The 25,765-nt window shown below is 45.2% G+C and overlaps 4 protein-coding genes and 1 long non-coding RNA gene across 7 annotated transcripts; 3 read left to right on the top strand and 2 right to left on the bottom strand.

Annotated features, from left to right (window-relative positions):
- Positions 1 to 2,831: 2,831 nt before the first annotated feature.
- Positions 2,832 to 5,116, top strand: LOC100827805. The gene is made up of 2 exons (XM_003575310.4): positions 2,832 to 4,164; positions 4,255 to 5,116. The coding sequence occupies exons 1-2, from the start codon at positions 3,123 to 3,125 to the stop codon at positions 4,734 to 4,736; spliced, it is 1,524 nt and encodes a 507-aa protein (XP_003575358.1). The 5' UTR covers positions 2,832 to 3,122; the 3' UTR covers positions 4,737 to 5,116.
- A 2,180-nt stretch (positions 5,117 to 7,296) lies between these two features.
- Positions 7,297 to 12,148, bottom strand: LOC100826993 (filament-like plant protein 7). Of its 2 annotated transcripts, none has more exons than XM_014899959.2 (4): positions 11,826 to 12,148; positions 8,447 to 10,367; positions 8,294 to 8,354; positions 7,297 to 8,081 (listed from the first exon to the last, which is right to left on the bottom strand). In XM_014899959.2, exons 2-4 carry the CDS (start codon positions 10,231 to 10,233, stop codon positions 7,605 to 7,607), a joined length of 2,325 nt encoding a protein of 774 aa, XP_014755445.1. In that variant the 5' UTR covers positions 10,234 to 10,367; positions 11,826 to 12,148; the 3' UTR covers positions 7,297 to 7,604. The 2 variants fall into 2 exon arrangements, with proteins under 2 accessions (XP_014755445.1, XP_003575355.1); XM_003575307.4 differs by having other exon boundaries at positions 8,447 to 10,353.
- A 1,124-nt stretch (positions 12,149 to 13,272) lies between these two features.
- Positions 13,273 to 17,354, top strand: LOC100826680 (UDP-rhamnose/UDP-galactose transporter 6). 2 transcript variants are annotated; one of them, XM_010237396.3, is made up of 6 exons: positions 13,273 to 13,594; positions 14,135 to 14,317; positions 14,460 to 14,644; positions 14,734 to 14,934; positions 15,039 to 15,200; positions 16,593 to 17,354. In XM_010237396.3, exons 2-6 carry the CDS (start codon positions 14,188 to 14,190, stop codon positions 16,920 to 16,922), a joined length of 1,008 nt encoding a protein of 335 aa, XP_010235698.1. In that variant the 5' UTR covers positions 13,273 to 13,594; positions 14,135 to 14,187; the 3' UTR covers positions 16,923 to 17,354. The 2 variants fall into 2 exon arrangements, with proteins under 2 accessions (XP_010235698.1, XP_003575354.1); XM_003575306.4 differs by having other exon boundaries at positions 13,273 to 14,317.
- Positions 17,355 to 17,986: 632 nt separating this feature from the next.
- LOC100826365 (protein TIC 20-I, chloroplastic) lies at positions 17,987 to 20,107 on the bottom strand. Its single transcript, XM_003575305.4, has 3 exons — positions 19,931 to 20,107; positions 19,419 to 19,619; positions 17,987 to 18,949 (listed from the first exon to the last, which is right to left on the bottom strand). Exons 2-3 carry the CDS (start codon positions 19,588 to 19,590, stop codon positions 18,303 to 18,305), a joined length of 819 nt encoding a protein of 272 aa, XP_003575353.1. The 5' UTR covers positions 19,591 to 19,619; positions 19,931 to 20,107; the 3' UTR covers positions 17,987 to 18,302.
- A 668-nt stretch (positions 20,108 to 20,775) lies between these two features.
- Positions 20,776 to 24,306, top strand: LOC104583801. The gene is made up of 4 exons (XR_731818.2): positions 20,776 to 21,124; positions 21,280 to 21,324; positions 21,831 to 21,865; positions 23,540 to 24,306. It is a non-coding gene; the product is annotated as an uncharacterized LOC104583801 (long non-coding RNA).
- Positions 24,307 to 25,765: the final 1,459 nt, after the last annotated feature.

Genomic DNA, 25,765 nt, shown 5'->3' with positions numbered 1-25,765 from the left:
ACGGACAGGAGCGAATAGCCGAGTTTGACAAGAGGACACCTCACCACCGCGAGCGCCGGCGAAGCTCGCCGAATGCCACGCGCCAAACCACCACCGGGCACCGGCCAGGACTCCGCGACCGCCCCCCGCACCGGATCAGGCCCCACCATCCTGGCCACACAATTAGCGGAACAGGACGGCATGGCCATGGCCCGCCAGGCCCAGAATGGGCCCGCCGCATTGCGGACGGCGGCCTCCACGCATCCCACCGCAAATCAGCCACGCGGCCAACCGGATCCAGCACCACCCGCCCCGGATCTGGTGCTTCCACCCCCAGATCGAGCCACACCGACGGCCACCCCGCGCAGCCCCTGCAGATCGGCGGCCGCCGCGCGTAGCCGGCCGCAGCCCCACAGATCAAAGGAGCATCGCGCGCCTCCCCACAAGCACCGCGCGCCGCCACCGCGGACTCGCCTGCCGGTCCTCCGCCGCGCGTCCCCACCACGACCACGCCTGCCGGATCACCGCCGCGCGCCGCCACCGCGGACTCGCCTGCCGGTCCTCCGCCGCGCGTCCCCACCACGACCACGCCTGCCGGATCACCGCCGCGCGCCGCCACCGCAGACTCGCCCGCCGGGCCTCCGCCGCGCGCCCTCACAGCGACCACGCCCGCGCCTCGCCTCCATCGCAACCCGGATCTGGAGGGCGCCGAGAGAGAGAGAGAGAGAGAGAGAGAGAGAAGAAACGCCCCGCCGCCACCTTCCCCGGAGGTGCACGGCTTCGCCGGCGCCCCCTCCGGTGGCGGCGAGGTGGGGGAGGAAGGGGACAGGGCCTCAAGGGCCGGCGGCGGCTAGGGTTCCCCCGAGTCGCCCGGGGAGGACGACGCGGGGGCTGGGCTCTTTAGGCCCTTTGTCCCTTGCCATCTTGACAGGGATGAAACATGGAACTATGGGATTGTGATGGAACTGCCACATGGGTGCTTCAGAATACAGTCGATCTGGGCAAGCTCCTTGAGCTACGATCTTGGATGGAGAAACCTATGATCCGGGGTTTTGATGAGGACAGCAACGTGATTATTGTGGACACGGATGAGAGCGGCGTCTTCATGGTCAACCTCGAGTCGATGCAATTTAAATATGTCGATGAAGGGACGTACTTGAGCTACTATCCATATGCAAGTTTCTACTATACAGCAGGCAATACTATTTCTCCAAAATGAAAACAGTTTTATTTATCTAGAATAATTTCAATATGGCTTTGCTGTAATCTTCTTCAGTTTGCCACCAGGCCCATCGTCAGCCCCACAGTACGTAGTACTATGGTCGATACGGACTCTTAACACATACCCTTTCCATTATTCCGTACTGTAATGCAGAAACTGCATTCCTATTGATTACTCACTCAAGCAGAGAAGCAGGGAATCACAAAAAGGTCAAGGAGTGCTAACCCGAACCACTTAGACCTGCATTTCTGACGTTAGTTGCGACACCGACATTAGAAAAGGAACATATACTTTTCTTAGGATTTGGTATCTCATGTTCTCACGTGTTCTGTGCTTCTGTTACATCCACCCGTTTTTTGTGCCTCTTAATAAACCACTAAAACACCGAGAATGGAATCAAAGGGCTCTTTGGATTATAGGGAAAAAACATAGAGAATTTACAAGTCACTTCTGGGTTGAAAAATGTAAATGAAATACATTGATTAGTCCTTTGGTAACTTGAGATTATAAGTTTGGGGAAAAGTTCAAATATTTCTGAATATTATTTAAGTCTCTCGGCATATTTTCACATCCAAATGTTACATGGCACATTGCACACCCATCATAATACTACAAACAAGGTGACAGGACCGACAAAATGATTTAAATAAGTGCCCGCAGAAGAAAAGATTTAAATACGAGAATATACATTGCTTCTAGAATACATGTGCAAACGATTATTCTCCTACTTGTTATAGTTACTCTGAAATTTCTCTTCTGGACATTAAATTTAAATATGATTTGAATAATTGTTTGTCAAAGTGTGACAAGAATTTCGATAAGAGCCTTATAAACCCAAACGGAAGGAGTATTCGAGAAATAAGAGAGGTAGGTGAAAGTTACGCTTTGAGCTCTTCCGTTGGTAGGAGTACTTGGTAGACTAAGATCATTTAGCTTATCCTAGTGACTACGACAGTGATAGTAACTGACCAACCCCTCTTCAATGACGCAGATCTGGTGGGTGAATACATTTGTTAATGAGTACAGATTGCAATTCTACATATACCTCAAAACAATTTTTTAAATGGATGATGCATATATCAAAGCTGACTAAACTTCACTAGGCAAGGCAACGAGGGCAGACCGTTTCTGATTAATGTCGCAGCAGATATTTGACTACGTATGCGTCCTTCAACCACTGCTGCATCCAGTCAAGCTGAATCAAAATAAATAAACTTCACTAATTAGGCGGGCAGCAATGGAGGGCGGGGCAGGTTTCTAATTTAATGCGCACGGCGAGTGTTAACATCTCGGTTTACAAAATCTCACTGAAAACTGAAATAACCAAAAATAATCTTATTCGAATGCAAAATCGTTGTTGCTTCTCTCAAAATAAAATAAAAAACGTTGTTGCTTGCTACCCTTTATAGGTCGAAAGAAAAGTACTTTGCACTCAACAGTCTGGAGGTTTGGAAGTTGGAACACATGTAAAAACATTCACATATCACATCAACAACCTAACAGCAAAACCGAAAGAAAGAAAGAAAGAAAGAAAAAGAAAGAATGCAAAAACAGGGCATGACGTGCCGATTTACCCGTCGCAGAACCCGTTTAGCAAGCAAGCCAGCGCCGTTGCCGCTGTGACGCAATTTACAAGTGTTCCCCGGCTGCCCTCAATTCAATCCGTTGGCTTGTTCCGTTGAGGCGGTCAAGTTTTTCCTCCCCCGCCGGCCTAGCAAGACCAACCCCCAAATCCCCCGCTCCCATCCCAAGAACTCAGCTGCATTCCGCGACACGCACAAAAACAGAACAGAATCCACCCAAACCCGCGCCCCGAAACCCCAGCAGAGATCGGCCATCACGTTCATGTTCTCCATGTCCACCTCGCAGCAGGCGCGGCTCCGGTTCCCCCAGTACCAGTAGCAGTAGCGCGTATATATACATGGCGCTATGGACGCTGCTCCTGGGCGTGGCCCTGCCCGTCGCGGCGCTGGTCGCGGCCGCGTTCTTCGTGTACCGGCTCCAGCAGCGCTCGCCGCGCAACGCGCCGCCGGAGCTACCGGTGGCGAGCGGCGGAGCCGGCGGCGGCCACGCGGCGGACCTGTCGGCGAGCCCCGGGCTGGCGAAGCTGAACGCCAAGTACAACGCCAGCAGCGGCCGCGTGGGCGTCCGGTTCCAGCAGCTGCACCACCAGCACCATGCCTCGAGGCACCGAGGACAGCAGCAGCAGCAGCAAGGGCCGTTCCAGTGGGGCGACCACCCGCGGCTGGTGATCGAGGCGGCGGAGAACGGGTGGGCGCAGTTCGTGTTCTCCGTGTCCCGGGCCAAGTCCACGTCCGCGTCGTCGTCGCCGCTCTGGGGGCTCTGCCCGGTCTGCGACGCCGGGGCCAGCCGCGACATGGCCGACCAGGCCGCGTGGGAGGTGCCCGCGGGCTCGTCCGAGCGGCTCCAGGCCGTGCGGCTCAACCCGGCGGCCGCGTCCGCTGCGTCCGCGGCGTCAGGCAAGAAGTGGCTTCCTGGAAGCATCACGAGCCCCCTCCGCACTAGCGACCACCAGGATCTGACAAACAACAGCAGCAACAACGCGCTGTGCGTCGCCAGGATGAGCATGCCGCTCCCCGGCCCGCCCATGGCCGGCGCGCCGTTCCCGCAGGAAGCCTACTTCGAGATCACCATCATATACCTCAACACGCGGCGTCCGGAGTGGTCGTCGGCGTCTCGGGCGGGGAGCAGGCGTGCGCAGCAGGACGGCTCCGTCGAGAGCGACCGCATCAAGCTCATCAGTTTCGCACCGGATATTACCAACACCAAGGACACGGTCCAAGAAAGCAGAGCCACGAAAGACGACGATCGGCGAGACCACAAGCAGAGGCACTTGGTCATGTCGCTGGGCCTCGCCGCTGGGTCGCCGTCTCGGCCGTCGTTGGCCGGGACTTACGCGTCCTCCATCGGCTTCCACTCCAACGGCGCCGTCTACCTCGACGGTAATAATTAAGCGCACTCTGTTTCGAGGAGAAATTCTAGCGTTGCCACGACGGTTCCATGAACTGAAGAGTTTTTTTGATTTTGTTCAGGGATGAAGCTCGCGTACGAATCGGCGAAATCGTCGTGGGCGGGGGTGGACAAGGTGGTGGGCTGCGGCTTCGACCCGGCGAAGCGGAAGGTGTTCTTCACGGTGGACGGGCAGCTGGCGCACGCGGTGAGCTGCAACGCCGACGCCTTCTCCTGCCCGCTGTACCCGGCCATGGCGTCCAGCTTCGACGTGATGGCGCTGGTCAACCTCGGGCAGAGCAAGTTCCGGTACGCGGCGGCCAACGCGCGCCGCACGCCCAACCCGTGCTTCGTGCGCTCCGCGTCCTCGGGTGACGGCCGGAGCGGCTCCATGGGCGGCGGCCTCGACTTCGACGACAGCGGCGACCTCTTCTCCATGGGCCGCGTCGACTCCTCCGGCTGGACGGAGACCTCGCGGGTCAGCAGGAGCAGGAAGGACAGCGCCTCGGCGGCCGGCGACCTCGAGCCCGATTCCGACCTCTTCGAGATCTCATTGCGAGATTGAGACACGAAACGGATAGCGGCAGGTGGCTCGTTGGTCAAGCAGGAATTAGCGGCATTAATGGCCAACGGTGATGCCGATGCTGACACGTGCTTAGGAGTTAGGACACCGCAGGAGATGCAGGTTTTTCCATGGCCGTCGTTGGATCTTCTCCCTGTTTGTTTATCTAGATGCTGTGAAAAGTGGAACTAGTAGATCGAAAGGATTGAAAGCTTGTCTTATATGATGAGCTTATGATTCGTCCTCTCTTTTCCACTTTCAACCTTTTTTACTTTTCTTTTGAGGTTGTAAATACTAACTCTAAATAGCTTCTGTAAGTACGTAGAATTTGGAATAAAGGGGAGCAAGGCAAGGTGCGGGAAAACGCTTTAATTGGAAAGTAATTTTCCACATGATACACATTTACATGGCTAAACTTGGTCTTATTACTACAAAGCTCCAGTTCAGTGCTACCGATTGATACATCAGTGGAAGATGCAACGTGTATTGGTGTCCCAAAATTTCAACGGCACACATTGACAAGATATGCAAAAATTTGACTGAATTTTCCACGTTTTTACTGTGGACAGTAGCTAGAGATTTTTGAATTAGTAAATATTTTTCTGATTTGTGAAAAGTTGGCTGAAATATATAATTTTTGAAGCATTCTAAACTTTAGCTCGAGCCCAATTTTCAGGTACAAATGTCTAACTTTCAATGCCCACCATGATACTTGAAAATGAAAGGCGTTTAAGCATTGTCCATGGTCTTTTCTTTTATTTTTGTTGCAGTACGTGGACTCGTCAAGCGCGAGCTTGCATTAAAGGCGTGGAATGTTTTGGTGTCACGACAGAAAAATCACGGCACGGAAAGAATTTGAGAAATGGGAATTTGGATAAGCCGGAGTGCAAGCATCCTCACGGATCACGCCTATCAACAGAACCAACCATGTGGCGGAGGAACCGCCGGATTTACTCCAGGTCTACCACCAAACCAAAGCCGACGGAAAAGCATCCGAACCATTCCCCAAGTTGTGCCATTTGGCTCCTCGTAGCGCAAGGATTCCCGAGAAAAGAAACCTGGGCTATGCTAGCTGCCGAATGACGGTATCCAGCCAAAAAGAAGTAGAGTACAGATCAGAGAGTACAGCAGACCTGGAGAAGTGACAATCAGTTGCCGTCAGTCTCTTCAAATTAAATCAGGAGATAATCAAAGACGGAAAGGGACAAAGCCAAAAGGTCTTGCCGTCCCAGGCGTCACTGGAGCAACTCCGGATGGGACCTATCCGATCTGCCGGAACGATGATAATTCAAATATCACCAGTGACATCAAGGCGCAGGCGATATACTAACAGTGCTGCGAATTTGCTATTGCACGCGGATGCAGTGGTGTCCTTTTTGTATTCTACAGCACCAGGCAGATGCTGATCTTCCTTTTAGTTTGCGACCGGTCAGTGTCTGGGAACCCAGTGGCGTTGCATTCTGTCCGCTCAGCCGCCTTTAGAATATGGCCGTCCGTCCTCTGTAACTTGGACGGGACGTCGTTGCTGGTAGAAGGTGAGATCCAGGCCAATTAGGCTTCTCTTTATTTTCTTTTCTTTTTTGCCGAGATCAGCTTGGGTGGCCAATCATGATGTATGTAGGATAAGCATGTATCACCAACGACATGATCGTACGGAGTAGAATTATTCAATTGCTTTAAGTAATGGAAGTCAGAGGATCACCTTCATGTGAGAGTGATCCTTTCTTGGGATGAGCACTTGCTGACACCTTACCGTACCTAAAGAATCTTGAGATGCTTTTGCATTCCGTAGCTGAAATTATACCAACAGGGATATCAATGCTTCAGCTTGCCTCTCAGTTTGTAATGGTTTCAACCACAGTTCTGAATGTTGTCAAACTCAGAAGAACTCAATTCAGAATGTGCTTTCTAACCTGAATGGTTACTGTAGTACGGAGTTTGTGATGAGACATCGGTAATAAAGTGTGTCTGAGTTTATCTTTTTTTAACTTCAGTAATATTCAAATATTACTCCCTTTGTTCCAAAATATAGGTATAACATTGTTAATGGTCAAATTTTCTAGACTTCGATCAAACTATACATAAAAAAAAATGTTAACATGTACTATTTTCAATAAATACAGTATGAAAATATATTTCATGCTAAATCTAGTGATCTTGATATGGAACTTTAATTGTTGTTCGTATTCTCTATAAATTGTTCAAACTTTAACAAGCTTGGCGGTCAACAAAAAATTATATGTGTCTTGTATTTTGGAACCGAGGGAGTATGAATTGTCAAAGCTTGCTTTAGTTGTCCTGTTAATACTCTCTCCTTTTCAGTAATAAAGGTCCAATTTCTAACTAAACAAATCGGTCCTAAATGCAGGCTAACTCCTTTCTTTTTTATTTGGTTTTTTTACATTGATACCATCTCTTATTTATCCATGTGTTCATTACTATTTTATATTTAGATATTAAAATAAAGAATGACATGGAAATACTTTTGATGATAAATCTATCAATAGCATTTGCCCTTGATAAACTCAAATAATTTGTGTATATTAGCAACTGAGTTTTAAAATGTAGCAAACAACTGCATACTGTTTTTACTGTTTTTTATTGATTTACTTTATTCAACAATAACTTACATAACCACGCAATCCATAAATACACAACGAAAAACATGTTCATGTCAACAAAAAACGATACAGGGGCAGGGCAAGTGCTAGAGTTTCTCAGTCTTCAGGTTCTGCAACAGAATATATGGCCGAAAAGGACGCAGACCAGGAGCAGGAATGCAGAGCTCCAAATTGCTGGTCGCATGACACTAGCACTAGTCAGATCTCACGCTCATACCACCACAGTATATATCCGCCAACACAACACAATCTACGAGCTGCCTTCCACTTTCTTCCTGAATATCATCCTGCCCAGCAAGCTCGGACCCCGCTTCTTCTTCTTAGGATCAGCAGGAACCCCATCATGCCGCAGCTCCGGCAACACTGGATGATAGACAACAATCTGCGTAGGCTCATCGCCGTCGCCGTTACTGGCGGCATCAGGATTCTGCTCTCCTGCCACACTCTTTCGTGCTGCAGCGTCAGGCTCGCCATGTTCTTCCATGGAGTGCGCTTGTTCGGGCGTAGGAGAATTGGAACCCTGGGTTGTGCTGGTGCCCTCGTCAGCGAGGATGCTGCCGAGTGTCTTGGGCTTGTAGTCGACCGAGCTTGGTCTGGGGCTGTACACCGGGTGATCTAGATGTCCTGAATTCGGCATGCTCTGAAGAGCCTGCAACTGTTTGCTTAGGCTTGTGATGGTCTCCTGCCACTCTGCAAGCTTGTCAGCTGCTGCTGATATTTCTGAGTTCTGCATTGAAGGGCAAAATATTGTTCAGTTTACTCCTGATGGTGATATAGGTCAAAAGATCAAATGGTGAAATGAACATATCAGATAACGTTTACATAAAATGAGAAAGGGGTGAAATGAACATATCAGGTTAAAAAAAGGTTATGTCAGAATGTTTTTTTGTTCTTGTTGCTTTTACTCAAAAAAAATTATAGGAGCAGCATGAAACTTACTGTTGCTAGTTGTTTTCCCTCTTGTTGTGCCAAGCCTTCTCCTCTTCCATCATGACTGGATCTGCATTGCGGAAGAATAGATATCATAATTGAAATTACTGAATGTAAGTAATATTTTTAGTGGATGTAGTTGCCTCATTAGTTACTACGTACCTTTCTATCTCATAGTATGATGACATCCTCCCTGGCTGAATATCATCATCCTGATCAACTACAACTATTGCAAGTTCTTCATTAGGACGTCTCTCTTGAATTTTATCAGGAAGCTGACCTTCTGATGACTGAATTGGTTCTGTATGTGCTTCTGTTTGGACATCTGGAGCTGCTGCTGATATTACACTCTGCGTGTCATGTTCACCATGTGTATTGACTGTACTTAGCGACTCCGCTCCATCAAAACTCTTTGCATTATTTTCCACCGCACCCAGTCGAACTTGGCTTGAGAAGTACTGACTCACTATATGCTCCAGTACCAGGCAAACCTCGTCAATGAAATCTTCAAGCTTGGCTTTCCTCTGTAGCACATCATGACAGACATGAATCAGGTACTCGAGGCGTGCACGAAATTCAGACTTTTCGTGCAGCGATGATCCAAATCTTGCAGCATTGTCTTCCTCGGGAACGCGAATAACGACAGTCATTTTTTCAACCAGATTGCTCATCATTTTTTCCACTTTGGTCCTGTCATACAGCACATCAGAATCATCTCCTTTCGCATGAACATGGCTCTGCTCCAATGCACGAGCTATTTCCTCAAGAATGGCGTCGATGCTTTCTCCGCTTGCTTCATGCTTACGCGTGACGAGTTTCCAAACATCCTGCACCCATTCAGGATGGCCATTGGACACAGGGCCATCTAGGACGAGCTCCTTGCCATTTTTCTCTGGAACAACCGATCTTGAATCTGCCTTGTTCTGCGCATCTTGCCGCGGCACACCGGAAGGTCCCGACAATGTTTGATGATCGCCTGATGCCATCTCCAACCTCTCAACCTCAGCAAAATCGTCGAACAAGCTCATGTCAGACTCAGACACCAAAACGGATGACGCTGCTCCCTGTCCCTGCTTCCCGGCCCTGAAATGGTCCAGTTCAGAGACTAAAGCAGAGGCCCACGACTGTGACTTCGCATTCGCTTGAGCATCGCTCATCAGCCGTTCACTCTCCTCCGTCAACTCCAGGAGCTGCCCCTTCACCGCCGAGAGCTCGCGAGCCTCGTCGGCGTACTTCATCTGCACGATCTCCAGCTCGGCGTCCCTCGTGGCCAGCACCCGCTTCAGGGCCTTGTTCTCGTCCTCCACGGCGCGTAACCTGACTGCGTAACTCTGAAAATCAGGCTCCGGAGCACGCCGCGGCGTCATCGGCATGGCGGACCGTTGTCTTCTTGGGCTGGCCCTGGGCCCGGGCCCGGTCTGCTGCTGCGGCTCGACCTCGTCTCTCATCTGGGCCAAGGCCGCCGGCCCGGGAAGCCTTTTCCGGACCATGGCCCGCAGCCGCTGGCACTCGGCTTCCAGCAGCGCGATCTTCTTCGCGCTCTCCGCCTGCTGCGCGCGGGCGGCGTCCACGGACTTGAGGTCGTACTCCCGCTCCTGGCTCCGCACCTCCAGCGCCTTCTGGAGCATCCGGGCCTCGTACTGCAGCGACGCGACCTGCTTCTGCGTCGCGTCGAGCTTCGCGGCCTTCTCGTCCGAGGCTGCCTTGGATTCCCTGAGCTCCCTGGCCAGCTTGTCCTTGGCGTCCATGGCCTTGCAGAGGCCGCTGTTCTCGGCGGCGAGCTTCGCGGCCTTCCTGTTCGCGGAGTCGAGGCTGTGCTGCAGGTCGCGTGCTTTCTTTTGCTGGGCGGATATCTCGCTGGCTGCTTCCACGATGATTTGCTCCCGCTCTTCTCTCGCGATCAGCAGCTGCTCCATGCACGATCTCAAGGCGTCCTCCATTTCGGCCATTTGTTCCTGTGTGCTTCCTAGTCCTTCCCTCGAGATGTATCACCGATCACTCTTCGTCAGAGCAACTGTCTTAGCTTGTCACTCTCATGTCTTATCCACCTTAATTCGTCATGTGACAACCTGCCCGTTTGATTCTCCAAAAATACAAAATAAAAAAATGATTCAAATGGACAAGTACGGTTCTTAGTTCTTACCGAACACTATCACTCTACCAGGAACCTTTGCGTTGTTAAGGACTAAACAAAAAATACATATTAAAGAAAATATTATATTTATGTTCTGTTATGTTAAGTCATACAAATCATTTTTAGGGCAATACAATTCATATTCGTTTTAATATTAATGATTTGTGACAAATTAACAAATGATGCAAGAAAAATAACACGATCCGAAGGTAATGACCACTGCACTACCAACTAAACCTTTTATAAGAGTAAAAAAGTCTCCAATTTTTCTGCTTGAACTTTCCAAAAGATCTGCTAAACAGTTGGATCACTAATGCACGCATAGCTGTAAAAAAGATAAATCAAGATACACCTTGAGCTGATTCGGAACTCTTTTTTTTCTATAAGGACTTACATGACTTGATAATTTGGTATATTGAATAGGGAATGATATTTGTTATTGACATCGAAGAAGTTAGATTTTTAGGGAACTAAGTATTTGAAGGGTGACTTTGTAGTTAAAGGGTCCAAGAGGACATTTTGCAAAATTTGGGATTGGTCATTTAATTTAGAGTTACTATTCCTTTATAACAGGGAATTGGGCATCATACATCTAGAATTGCCATAAAACCAAGTAATCTCAGAAAGTTGGTGTGTCTCTATTTCTGTGCTTTTCTGAAAAAAGATTAGAGAATTCTAAAGCAACCATCATTAGCATTTGTTAGATGCAACTCAACATCCCAATTGCTTAACTTGAGCTTATTTTCAGAAACACCGGCTGTTGAGTGAAAGTATAAAGTTTTTTTTACCTATAAATCAAATCGTTGTTGCCAAAGTTGTATATTCGTTTCATATGGAAAAGTATTGCACATATCGACTATTGCCAAAACCCGGTTTTACCAACGTGACACCAATTGCCCACCATATCACGACCGCATTGCTTTCAAAATAACTAAATAAATGAAAATAATATGGATGGGCCCACATGTGATACATCCTTTCACTTGCTCCATATTTTATTTTATTTTATTTCATTGACCACCACAGACTTTGTTTGAGTTTGCACTTTCCATGGTATTCAAAACTAGGTAATCTTTAAAACTTTCTCCGGTCAAAACTGATTTGAATTGGTCTGAGGATTATTTATGCGCTTGAGGATATGTTATTTTGGGTTCTAAAGTAGAGCGAGTCAGGAAACCTATACTTTGGTAATTGTTGATGTATAGAGGGCGAAGAATGGACTTTGTTACGTAAAACACTTAGAATTCGCTATGCTGACCTGTCAGACTGTTTGAACTGAAGTTTGTGAATAGAACACTTGCAAAACTGGATAGATAATGAAGTTGCAGAAAATAAACCAAATGCAAAGAAGCCGAAAATTGATGCAATCATACAAAACAGAGGTAACGAACATACTCCAGTACCAACCTGGATAAGCAGCTTAAATCCGTGATATACCACAGATGCCTAAGACAAGTAGACAACCAGCTAGTGAAGGGAAGAACACTCCCGGCACTCTATCTCCATTCTCCAGCCCACAATCTTGTTGGCAATAAGGTGAAGGTGTAGGCAGTTTAATCGGCGCGTTGAGGGGTCGGAGCGAACAGAGGAAAGCTTGCAGCGCGAGTGGTTCTCTCTGCAAGGCGGGCAGCGGAGAGAAGGCGCTGGGTCGAGGGAAGAAGGCATGGTGTCAAGCTCAAAGCCAAAATTCTCCCAACTCAAGCGGTTGGGCTGTTAAGTTCTGTCCAACCACAGTACTACACGACCCCACGGCCGGAAAGGAAGTGCTCTCCTTCCTCCTAAGCTTTATCTCCCCTGAAGTACACTTTTGTGCCTCTGTTTCTTTGGTATCTACATGAGTAGTGCTACTAAATTCTTGTTGCTGTGGAGCCTGTGAAGAGCAACCTGAACTACCTATTCCAATAGCATATTAATTGACTAGTTTTCTTCCTGGGAAATCGACGTGGCGGCACTGGGATCATGGTTCGTAGGCTAATGGAGACAATTTGGTCAAAAGATGCTGTCAACTTTAGATGTTTAAGACCAAGGCGCCGAATCTTACATGCCGTCAGTTCATTGTCTCGGAAGCGAAGGAACTGGCCATAAGTTGTCTGTCCTGCACTGCACACGAGAGATGTGCAGCACAACATAAATGATAAATCTGACTTGATTAAAGGAGAAAAGGTCATCGCTTTGGCACCGCAAGACAATCAGTTTAATTTACCGTTTACATATCTGGCTATCTGTGATCTGCAATCTTGTGCATTACTCCTGCCAGTGTTTAAGGGATTTAAGCATTTTGCCGTACCGAACCAACTGTACTTATTCAGTGCTACAAGCTTTCCTTAAATGCTTGGGTTGAGACAGTAGTACTCAGAAGATCCTCCAAAGTTGAAAGACTTGGGCATTGACATGCGAGATATTTTTCTAAATTCTCTGACAATGCAAAACTTGTTGCAGAATTTATCATCAGATTTTGGAGTATTGCACCTGGGGAGAGGATGACATCTCGGTTGGAAGGCAAGATATTACTACGATCGTGTAATGCATGTAGACTGCAGAGTGCCGAGTGGTTGGTGGGTTTTGTGAAGTAAGCTCCGCACCAAACCTATCTTGAAGCTTGTTTCAGAAAGAAAAGAAAAATCCAAACCTACTCGTGATCTCATACTCCCTCCGTCCTTTGACCAAATTTGAATGCATTTATACACTAAGTCATATCTAAATGCATCCAAATTTTAACAAACTTGACACATCTTTTGTTGGATGGAAGGAGCATGAGATCACGAGTATCTGTTTATGTTTCAGTTTTCTCTCTGTTTATTAAGCCATATGTTTCTGAAAAAACATAAACTACTCCGTATCTCTCTTTTTGTCTTTCCCTTCACCCGTCCCTCCTTCTGGGTCTGGGACCGTCTGGTCATCTGCTGCGGAGCGCCCCACCCCCCTCGCTCGTCTCCCTCCTCGCGCACGACTGGATTCCAGTAGCGCAAGCGCCGCCGCCGGTTGATCTCCCTTTCGATTCTATCGCTCCCGACCGTTTCTCCTCCCATCACCCCAAGAATTGATTCTGCTCTGTATCTCCCCGTATTATCTCCTTAATCTCTCCTAATTCGTGTCTGAGGCAAAAATCAAGGTAGGGCGGCCGCCCTACCTTGCCCTACTGGGTCCTCCGAGCATAAATGCAGAGATTGCTAGCGGTATTACATTAGTTTCCATGTTTGATCTATCCTCGAATTTATCCCCTGTGCACTTATCTTTTAGCTCCGTTCGAATTCGTTAACATGTCTTTCAATTTAGGGGGAAGGTACAAAATTGCAGATCCAGCTAGGACAGAATGTATAGTCTTGAATGAATAATTGTTGGTGCTTATTCGTACGAATTCCATGTGTTAAGCTTTTCAGAAGTTCTCTCGTGCTTGAATTTTGTATCTTATTCAGTCACCAATATTTGAAATTTACATCAGTTATATCCATTTGTGCTACTATATGTGCATTCAGTTTATGGAACAGTTCTTTACTGATTGCTAACTCTGCCAAAGCAAAATTTAAGACTTCTACTTCCTCCGTCCAACAAAAGATGTCTCAAGTTTGTCAAAATTTGGATGTACCTAGACATGACTTAGTGCATAGATGCATTCAAATTTGGTCAAAGTTGAGACATCCTTTGTTGGACGGAGGGAGTAGATTATTTTGGAATGCTGACTTGTACTTATTTCTTGATTACGGTTTGTATTGAAGGTGCACTTTCTGCTACTTTGAAAATTGGTTCAGACCCTACATGAAAAGAAAGTATGGCAGCAGGAAGCAAGGCCGAGAGAAAAGCAGCAATAGATGCTGGAGCATGGATGTTCAATGTTGTAACATCAGTGGGTATAATCATGGTCAACAAGGCCTTAATGGCTACACATGGTTTTAGTTTTGGTGAGACAATGGTTTAATATTCATTTTTGTTTTGATGCCATTCCCTGTGTTATCACTTCGCTCTAGAGCTAAACTATGATTATGCAGCAAAAGAAATCAGATTTCTTGTACTGATGTTGTGTGCTATGGTTTGATTGTACAGCTACTACATTAACTGGGCTACATTTTGCAACCACAACCTTGATGACATTAGTAATGCAATGGTTGGGATATATTCAGCCCTCCTACTTACCATTGCCAGAACTAGTAAAATTTGTCTTCTTTGCAAACCTGTCAATTGTTGGCATGAATGTTAGTTTGATGTGGAACTCTGTTGGCTTCTATCAGGTGAATACAGTAATTGAGTTCTTCAATATGCAATGAAATGTTAGTTAAAATGGAGTGCGAATACTAAATTGCACATTCTGCTGTTTCAGATTGCCAAATTGTGTATCATTCCAGTTTTGTGCTTTCTGGAAATCTTGTTTGACAAAGTCCGTTATTCAAGAGATACAAAGCTCAGTATAATGCTTGTCCTAGTAGGCGTTGCTGTTTGTACTGTGACTGATGTTAGTGTGAATTCTCAAGGGTTGATAGCTGCCATAATAGCTGTCTGGAGCACTGCATTACAACAGCATGTGAGTATCCCGGGTTCTAGAATTTGTGCGTTTGTTGAGCACATTTCTACATGGCACATGTCCTAATGGGAATTGTGATTATTTACCCTTATTTTGTGTGGCAGTATGTTCATCACCTTCAACGAAAGTACTCACTTGGCTCCTTTGATCTCTTGGGTCACACTGCTCCTGCTCAGGCAGCATCATTGTTAATACTGGGTCCTTTTGTGGACTTATGGTTGACCAACAAAAGAGTCGATACTTTTAATTATACGGTGGTAGTTACGGTACGTGATGCTTATTCTGGATCCATTCCCTTCTTATTTCTTTATGGTATTTAGTCCTGTGTTATGTTAAGTAGTACTTCCTCCGTCCCATAATATGAGGCACACACGCATCCTTAGATTGTCAATTTAGCTAACTTAATATAAATTAAATAATTATATCATTAGAAAGTTTTTTCGATAACGAATCTAATGGTGTACTTTTTGTTAAAAAACATGCATATTTAATTAGTCAAATTGAAGATCTAGGTATGCGTGCGTGCCTCATATTATGGGACGGAGGGAGTATAATCTAGAGTCCTCTGTACAGAAAATGTGTCTTTCAGTAGTCACCTCCATTGTGCATGTTCATTTCCTCTCAATTGTTGTAAGCAAACTGATCATACGGGAAAAGATTAATCATGCATCTACACAGGTTTACTATATGTCACGAGTACAACGTAATCTATTGTTATACAGCAGAAAAAAGAGAGACAAGAATGTCCGTTTGTCATATAGCTTAACATCTCTGTGTTTTTTCTGTACAGTGCATACATGATTATTATTTTTCGTGAATTTTGAGATTCTTCTGAAGTAAACAAGTATACAAACTCATGAATGGGTGCATATGGACCTATGTTCATATCAGACTTTTCCACTATGCTACTACCTCCATTCCTAAATATAAGATGTTCTAGCTTTGTCCTAAGTCAAACTTTTGAAAGTTTGACCAAGTTTACAGGAAAATTTACTACTATCTACAATATCTAAGAAGTATACTATTACGACATATATCATCATGGATTTAGTAAAACTAATTTAGAGTGTAGATGTTGGTAGATTGTTTTTATAAACTTGTTCGAACTTTAGGAAGTTTGACTTAGGACAAAGCTAGAACATCTTATATTTGGGAACGGAAGGAGTAGTAAAGAAGCATATATGTCAAATATGCCTGATTGAGAATAGTTAATGCAGGTTCTACCATAAAAGGCAACATACTGTTTCATAGATGCATCTTGTACATATATGGAGTTTTCTAAATACTTTCTGAGTTTTCTGTCAGTTATCACTAAAATTGTATGATATGAACGTGATGCATAGTTCGGTTTGTAACAGTTCTCTTAATTGATGCTCCCTCCGCAAAAAAATAAAATATGGTGGATTTTGTTTCGTTAGGACAAGCCTTTGACCAACAAATACTTCATTAAATTTAATTTATGGGGCATAAAATTGATGTCGTTAGATTTGTATTCAAAAGTACTTGATTATGATTTTGTACCACACAAATCACACACTAATGATGTAAATGTTGGTCAAAGGCCTTCCTTAACGATTTGGAAGAGTATTTGTTTGACCTAAACTAGTTTTACCTGAGCAAACTGCACACTAATGTTTCCTTTTTCACTTGTTTTTCAGTTCTTCATTGTATTGTCGTGCATAATTGCTGTTGGTACTAATCTAAGCCAGTTCATTTGCATCGGAAGATTCACAGCTGTCTCGTTTCAAGTTCTAGGCCACATGAAGACTATTCTTGTGTTGACCCTGGGTTTTTTCTTCTTTGGAAAAGAGGGCCTCAATTTCCATGTCGCACTTGGCATGACCCTAGCAGTGATTGCCATGGTTTGGTACGGGAATGCCTCGTCCAAACCAGGAGGCAAAGAGCGGCAGGTTTACATAATACCCAGCGAGAAGACACAGAAGCATGGCATACTGTCATCACAATCACAACTTGATCAGAAAGTCTAAGGGTTGAGATTAGGAATGCGAAATTATTGAACTGTTCTAAGGGCTAGTTCTTATTGAACATCTTTCCACTCATTTCTGAGATGTTTCTGCAGACTAGGTCGTAGCAGGAAGAGAGTATCTGGCAGAATGACCTTGAATATACTTGTTTTGCGGCAAACATCACATTCCATTAATTTCTGATATGTTTCTATAGGGTAGACCAAAGCAGAAAGAGGAGTATCTGGGCAAAAAGACCTTGACTTTACTTTTTTTGTATCGCAAATATCACAGCCACCAAGTGGGGTGATTATTTAATTTGTAATATTTCATTGGTAACTGTGAATAGTAGATCTTCACCTTGTTATCGACTATCGAGCAACACTGCGGTAACATGGAGAAGTGGTGCCATAGACTTATTTTTTGTGGTGTATGATAATCTTGTTTGTTGAGCTACTTGTGTTTAGCTATCTACTTTTCTTCTTATATAGCATGAACATATATGATACTCTCTCCGTCTCATAAAGTGACTTTCTATTACATCTATCTAAAGTGACTTTCTATTACATGTATCTAAACGCTTTTTAAGCAAGATACGTCCATATTTGGGCAAATTTGAGTCACTTAATTTAATATGGGATCAGGGGAGTATTACGTTTCCTCAGCTTTTTTAATTTTATTTTTCAACTTGAAGACAGGGACATGTGCATGAAACTGAGCCCTCTATCCTGTTAATTCAAAAAAAAGAGCCCTACATCCTGTTGAGAGCCATATATCCTGTGATACTTCCGAGACTTCATCTGGGCCACAGCGATTCAGTAACCTGTGTTACAGTGTGTACCCGCATGTTAGCATGTACAGTTCCACCTTACAGTGTCTGGATTACCTCAACTAATTAATTGCAAGCAGATAGTCATTTTGAATGATTTCACAAGGAATTATGCCATGGTGAAGAGCGAAATTGGGTCCAATTGCTCCAAAATTGAAACAGAACACCATAAGATGCAGAATAGTCCAAGGAAAACTATCACTTGCAATTTGGAAAATTGAGTCCAACAGCAGGCAAACAGAGTCCAATGGCTCTGAAATTGAAACAAAATACAATAAGATGATCAGAATTTCCTTGCCGTTTTGGAAACTCGGCCAAACAAAATTTATGTCACGTTCCCCTTGGAGCTTCATTACATAAAAACATGTAGCTATAACAATACCAGCACTGCAGAGTGCACACAAGCTACTACGGTTATCCATGATTGCATCTCCTTACATGCCCTATTACATCCCAGAATGCATTCTCCAACCATTTTAATGCCTTAGGCAGGTTCAATGAACACACACATGATTGCCTACACACACAGTTCCTTGATCCCTCTAACATTTTAAAAAGCACATTGCAATAGCCAATTATCTGAACAGGTTCAGATCAGAATGGATGAACGCCGTGTGGGATATAAATGGAACATTAGGATATACGCCTGCAAGCGCACACCTCATACACTCAATAACTGTGAAGATCTGAATGAAGGCCAGTGTCATCCAGAAATATGCCATTGGTTTACCCTGAAAAACAATGCTTGGGTTCCAGTTGCACATGGTTGCCAAAGCTTGAGATCCAGTGTCAAGAAGAATGGCCAATATGATGTGATACCGCAAAAAGTGTGGGGACCACTTCCGTCTCACCACGAAGAAGTAGACAGTCATGAAGATCACCAGAAAAAGCCATCCAGGGACCAATGCCATTGTATCAATGAAGGCATAAAACAGCCCAAATTGTTGCAAGTATGGATGAAGCTGGTACACAGCATCTGCGTGCGACCACATGTTGTGCAGTGGCAGAAGATAGGGTACACATGCCAAGGTCCTCCACCACCATTTAGGTTTAGAAGATAACTCAGGGTAACTGAACGATGCTAAAGATGCTTGACAACTGACTTCAGTTCTTGGGCGGAAGCTGCGGATTGATAGCAATGGCTTGACAGGATTGTTGCCCTTTGTAGAATCATACTTTGGGAAGCACGGAGATACCGCACAAGAGGAAAAATCCACAGAAGCTGAAAGAAAGAAATGTTTTGTTAAGGTATGGTGTCAAAGATGTATTTGAGTTCCAACTATCCAAGATCATTTTGCAAAGTATGTTTTATGGCTTAATACTAATTCAGTTTCCTAAATATCGCAGGTAACATTAGCAAATGTAAATCACTGTTAAGGAAAGAGAAAATACTCTGCAATGCGAAAGTTATATGCACAATAACTATACTTGTATTGAAAGTGAAATTTCAGAATACTTATTGCAAGTTAGTTAATATGAATTATTTTGCTTGTAACTTCATGTTATAACAATCAAAACAATATGATATGACATGACCTGCAGATCAGATCTTGTCAATGTATGTATTTGTAGAATTGTCTTCACTATACTGTGCAACTTTTAACTGTACTAGACTAGAATATTTGGTTGTTTCCATCTAGAAAAGCTTCGTGCATCACTACAATAAAATACCCATAAAAGAAAATCAGTACCTGTCAAGGGGAGGATTTTCTTGTCATATCGAAGTGCAGGTGCCGGCAGTTTCAGAAACGCTGGTTTAGCATAAACCGATGATCTTGCATGATAACCATAGCGGTTCGCGGCAGGGAAACCAAATAGCTGAGCATTTGCAGTTGCAGTAGCTACTCCTTGACAAGGCAACATCGTGTGCAAAGAAGAATCTTAGACCAAATCTGCAACGATGAAATTTTCAGTTAGCATAGAGCAGCCGCAACTGATATTAGACAAAACCACATTCCAAAATTGCTACGAAGGGGGTATGTGAATAAACAGCGACGATAACCGTGAACCTTTAACCAAAATGCACCCAATTAATCATCTACGGCTCTAATTTAACCAAATCTTAGAATGGATAAACGCAGAGGTGGAAGCATGACTAAATCTCAGGGGCGGATCTAGATGGTGTGCCAGGTGCAAATTCCTGGAGGTCGGTGGGGTTTAACTAGCCCTTAACTAATTAGTAGATGAAAGAAAACCTTCATACCTTACACACCAATGGCTAAATTGCGGATGGGGTTCACACAGCAGGGACGCGATGAGGAAGAACGGGAACGGCGACGCCGACGCTTGAAAGGAGGCGGGGTTGCGGCCTTGTGGCTGCGGGGGTGGGGCGGGGGGCGGGGGGCGCGGGGTGAGACGCCGGTGGCGACGATAAGGTAGGGTTCGGCCGGCGGCTGCAGGGCACGGAGCCACGGAGACGGAGATACTTTAGATTGGACGCTGCTTCACCGTGGGACGTCTTGCGAGTCACCGAGCGCCTTTACGCCCTTACCCCTCGCTAGATGACGTCCAAATACAATCCAACGGCTGACGGGCTGAGGCACAGCCGCACAGCTAAGGAAAAGAAAACAGGCTGAATCTCTGTCTCTGCTACTATGAACACACTATTTACCCACCGCTCACCGTTCACTCTCTGTGAGCCGTCCGATCAGTGTCTATCGACGTCCCAGATTGTCCACCCCTCCCCCTGCACAGAACAGCGAACGAAAAAAGAGAGAAAAAAAACGATCCACGCTTCCCTTCGTCCTGCCTCCTCTCATCTCCCTCTCCCTTCCTCCTCCGCCGCTGGCGTCTGCCCGGCCGCCTCCTCCCCGCGTCGTTTCCTCCCACAGCCTCTGCTCCACTCTCCCTTCCTCTTTCACCGCCGGCATCCGCCCGGCCGCCTCCTCCCCACGCCGCTTCCACCCACAGCCTCTGCTCCGCCGGATCCAACGCCCTTCCTCCTCCGCCGCCGTCGTCCGCCCATCAGCCCCCAGCGCCGCCTCCTCCCATAGCCGCTGCCCCACCGGGCCGCTGCTCCTCCCACAGCCCCTCCGCCCCTCTCTGCCACTAAATGTTGCTGTTAGCCGCCCTGTCGGTGGAATCGGAGCAGCCACAGCTGTCGTTGTGGAGGAGATGAAGCAGGAAGCTGGAGGAGCGGTTCCGATGTGCGTCTCTCCTCCAGCAATGGCTTCCTCTCCTTCGGCACGGCGGAACTATTGCGATGGCGATTCAGTCGAGGCGCTGGTCCCATACGAGGGCTGTTCCAGCAACTTGCGTCGACCGTGCAACGGGCGGTTGCAAGTTCGTGCGTGTGCACGACCTCGGTCAACTCGATGGTCAGCCCCGTGGACTGGAACCGCCCCACTTCCCCCCACTTTCGGTGGTTAAATTCCTTCCGCGGCTACAGAAAGGCCAGGTACGAGTTCTACAACTCAGTCTCCTCTCCGCTGCTCTACTCTCGCTTCCGACGCTTCCGACATTGATGGTGATTGCAAATTTCTATATTTTCTCCTCCGTGTTCCTGCTAATTGTATTCTTCCTTCTCATTTGTTCTGTCTTATCGATTTGCAGAACTCGGAAAACAAGCGAAGTTAGAGGGGTTTCGGTGAGCTACAGGTTAGTTTTGTTACTCTCTTTTTCTGGCATTGATGTTTCCTTTCAAAATTCTACAGTTTCTCCTCCCTCTTGAGTTCCAAACTTCCCCTTCTGTAGCTCTCATCGCCATGTTGTTTATTGGACTAAGTGGCTAATGTTTGGTTTGTAGCTTCGATTTAGGTTTATTCTTACTTCGTTTCTTGGTTGATGCTCACGTGTAACTGAAATGGAGTTCGATCTCCTACTTGATTTTTTGAATTTGTGTAATAATGTCGTGCTTCTGAAGTTTAGACTCTAAATAATAGAGTTGTGCCCTGTTTTAACATAGGTATGTTTGATTAATCATAGGCAAACCAATTAATTTTTAATTTGGATGCTAATTTGCTTTCACATTGAAAGAGCAACCTTTCTATCATTTTGTCCTTACCTAGCTAATCTCTTGACTAATTTGGTGGACTCTACATGACTATTTACCTCTTATTTCAGAATATAGCAAGCACTGTCTTATTTTGCTGGATTGTTCCCAGTTGGTGGTGGCAAAGCCATTGGTTGCTGCCTGAAGGTATGCTTCTGCACCTAACATGTATTGCGCCAGGTGTAAAAGTGGTCTAATGATGAGTGATTCTAAAAGCAGCTTATGATTCTAAAATCATTTGATGCCACTTGCAGAAAATATTTGACACTACAGAAAATATTTGACACTACAGAAAATCATACCCCATGTACGGAGTACTTTTCAATTCAGGCTAAGTTTTCCAATTTATAGATGGTCAGATTTCCCTTCTCAGCATGCATAGATACAGGAATAGGAATCTTCTAATGATGAGTGATTCTAAAAGCAAAGATATTGCTTCTGATTCTAAAATCATTTGATGCCACTTGCAGAAAATATTTGACACTACAAAAAATCATACCCCATGTACTTTTCAGTTCAGGCTGAGTTTTCCAATTTATAGATGGTTAGATTTTCCTTCTCAGCATGCATAGATACAGGAATAGGAATCAATTGGACCAACGCATTTGACAGTATAGAAAATCATATCCCATGAGTGTTATTTGTTTCACCTCGTTGCTTTATAGAATGCTCAAATTAAATCATAGACCTTCAAAAACTTCTAACTCGTGGTGATTACCCAGACTAACCTTTTTCATACATAGATGGCAACATTTAACAGTGATGGAAGGAACATGAAAAATAGATACTATGACGCTATGGCCTTGGTGCAGAAGTATGGTAGGCCAGACATATTCCTAAGTATGACTTGCAACCCGAATTGGGATGAAATAACCAATGAGCTTGAGCCCGGTCAGACCCCTCAAGACCGACCTGATCTTGTTATATGAGTGTTCCAAGCCAAGCTAGAAGACCTAAAGAATCAATTGTTCAAGGATCACATTTTTGGTGTTGTAGCCGCACATGCCTATGTTGAGTTCCAAAAAAAGGGCCTACCACATGCACACTTTCTTCTCATTATGCACCTTTAAAGGATGATATCTCTATTCATGTGGGATAGTTACCAACAACATTGCGCACAAAGATGTACTCACATCGTAGATCTGTTATGCAGTGTGAAAAAAGTTATTGGTTTTTTTCTTTATGCTCATATGAGATTTGTTTTCCTTTTTATTTATGTACCCCATCCTATGTATGAACTATGTTTATATGTGTATGCTCTGGTTGTATGCTTTTTCAGTAGAACAGATCTGTAGTGTGGCAGCAGGCTTATATTTTTTTGTTCAGAGAAATGGATGCACTGGAGTTGCATATCTGTCAATCTGTGTCTGTTCAAGTTTTTGTACAATTACATGGCTGTCTAGACAATCTTATTCTTTCAAAACACAATTCACCTGGAGGGAGGGACACAGCTGTTTATGTATGTTTTTGTTTGCTGACATGTTTAGATAACATCTAAAAACCAATTCATGATAGACTAAAATTATTTGTGATGGTTGCTCTGTGCATGTACGTATTGTTTTGTTTCTCAAAGAAATTGTACTCTTTGTTTGCCTACCAATCTTTATAAAGTAAAGTACAAAAATTAACACAAACGGAATCTCACTACCTGGAGATAAGAGATTTATTGGTAGCCTGTAGCTTCCTTGTTAAAGTGGCAACTCGATCTTGTAGCCTATCTTCAGGTTTTGGGGTAGAAACTGGAGAACAACTAACTTTTTACATTTCGAGGTTTTTTATGATCCAACAATTAAGATTGCGGCTCTGATTCAATATATTCAGGTAGCATGAATCGTTAGAATATTTGTGTCTCCGTTTCAACACACTGTCACTCAGCTAGTTATTAGCTGAATCGAGACTTGAGAGGGCGAGCAGTGCAAAACCGTGGGACGCGAGCCGGCGGCAAAATCTTTTATGTCGGCCGGAGGAAGGGACGAGCGCGAGGGAGTAGAGCCATGTGGCTGCGGTCGGGGGGGGCGAGCCGCACCGCCGCGGAGGTGAGGAGACATATGACAATGGAGGAGGGCCAGCGCCGCCGGAGGCGAGGAGGAGGGCCACGCCGTCGATCCGCTGCGCCGCTGAGCCGTCGCGGAGATGAGGAGGAAGACAACGACCATGGAGGAGGGCCAGCACCGCCGGAGGAGAAGGCGGAGGGCCAGAGTCCCGATAATTTCGAGCGCTGCTCGATTTCACGAGGTAACACCCTGATTTATTGTGGTGTGATATGATTTTCAGATTCCAGTGCTGTGATCTGCAATCGAATGTTGTGCTGTGCTATCCAATTTGACAGAAATTGATGATGATGCGCAGATTATTATTTTTCTAGCATCTACAAGTAGTATTTTGGTCAGAGATAACTATAACATTTTGGACAGGATTTTTGGGGCTAACAATAGTATTTTGTGGGCTAAATGTGAAAGTGAAATTGCATGTATGTTTGTACTTGAATGAATGTACAGTAGTAGCACTTGTTGCTACAGAATTTATATGTTATAAGTGCTTTGAATTTCAAGCACAAGTAGTAAATAATTGTTCAGTTATGTGATCCGAAACTAATTCTTTTGAAGATATGCAATCTGGGATAGTATAGTCTGCATAGCTGTTGTTGTTTCCATAGGCTGTAAACCGCAAAGTCTGGAAGGGCCGGGACTTGTCTTGGATGTGCCTCAGCAATTGGATTGTATTTGGACATCATCAGGAGAGGGGTAACGTAAGTCACCAAAGCAGCGACCCTTTAGAGCCGCATTGGGTCGGATTTGGGAACTAGGAGTAGGTCGGGACTTGGAAGGGGAAGAAGAAGAGGAAAGGAAGGGTTCGCTGGTATGGATCATGTTTCGTTTGTGCCAATCTTAGCTGAAATTGGCTACATATTTCTTCTTAATCCTGCTAAAAATTGGGACGGGTGCTTTGCTCGACACGTGTCCCTATGGTAACACACGTATGCTTATCTTTCCCACATGTGTCTCTTTTTCCTTGCAAAAGAAACCGAGACTAGACATTGCTGCTTCTTGGTTCTCCAAGCCTCCAATACCGCCACCAGCTGCTGCCTCCGTCGGCTGCGTCCTGCCTAAGGGACCCTTATTTCTCTGAGCCCCTCTTCCCTCTGCATCCAACAACTTCTCTTTGGATGGATGTGGACGTGCGTTATCTAGTAGCAACTTGGCTCCGGCGAGCCAGATTCATGGCCCATAAGCCCAAATTTCAAAGGAGTCTCCAATGTTGATTTTCAAAGGTTTGTCAATTTGGATTTGTTTTTATGTTGCAAAGGTTGCTTTGACATGCTACAACTATGTGTGATATATATTTGTTGCAAATGCATGAACTAAATGTTGCAATCACTCTGAAGTTATTTTCGAAGGGTTAAATATATTGTTGCGAACATGTTCCTTTTATGGTGTTTGTGTTCTTTCTGTATGATGCATGTGTTGTTTTTTCTATGTTATGTGTGTCGCAACCATTTTCGCCTTCTTCCTACAACAAAATGGGGATTTGTTGCAACCTAGATTTATTTTGTTGCAAGGATATGTTTCAAATGTTCCAATAGTTTTAGATGGTTGTTGCCAGAGTCATGAGAGGAAATGTTGCAAGGATGTTGTGAACGTATAAAGAAATGTTGCATACGGGAACTTTTTTGGACTCCCCAAGATCCTTTTTCATATTCAGATCATACGGCTCGGAAGAATGTCGATTTTCCCATGGGCCGCCCGCCCTAAAAAAATTCAAAAAAAAATGAAGAGAACAAGTGGATGGGCAAATGTTCATAGAAAATCAACTAAACAAAGGAGCTAGGGGCATTTTTCTATATATAAAATGGCCAAAAGGATATGTGGCCAAAATTTTGATAGAAATTGAACATAAACCAAGCATAACTCTAGATTGCACATAAAAGGGCGCAGAAGAGCATGTCGTGGAACACATGACACGGTGCTTCGAGGCCCGTGCAAGAGGGTGGATGTTGCAAGGTTGACGAATGGATGGCCAGGGTGGAAGGAGTGAGGGGAGACATGA

The sequence above is a fragment of the Brachypodium distachyon genome, chromosome 3 (assembly GCF_000005505.3).
Source record: "Brachypodium distachyon strain Bd21 chromosome 3, Brachypodium_distachyon_v3.0, whole genome shotgun sequence".
In the NCBI taxonomy this organism is placed as follows: Eukaryota; Viridiplantae; Streptophyta; class Magnoliopsida; order Poales; family Poaceae; genus Brachypodium; species Brachypodium distachyon.
Note: the sequence above shows the minus strand (reverse complement) of the source record. Positions and strands in the feature narration are given on the sequence as shown.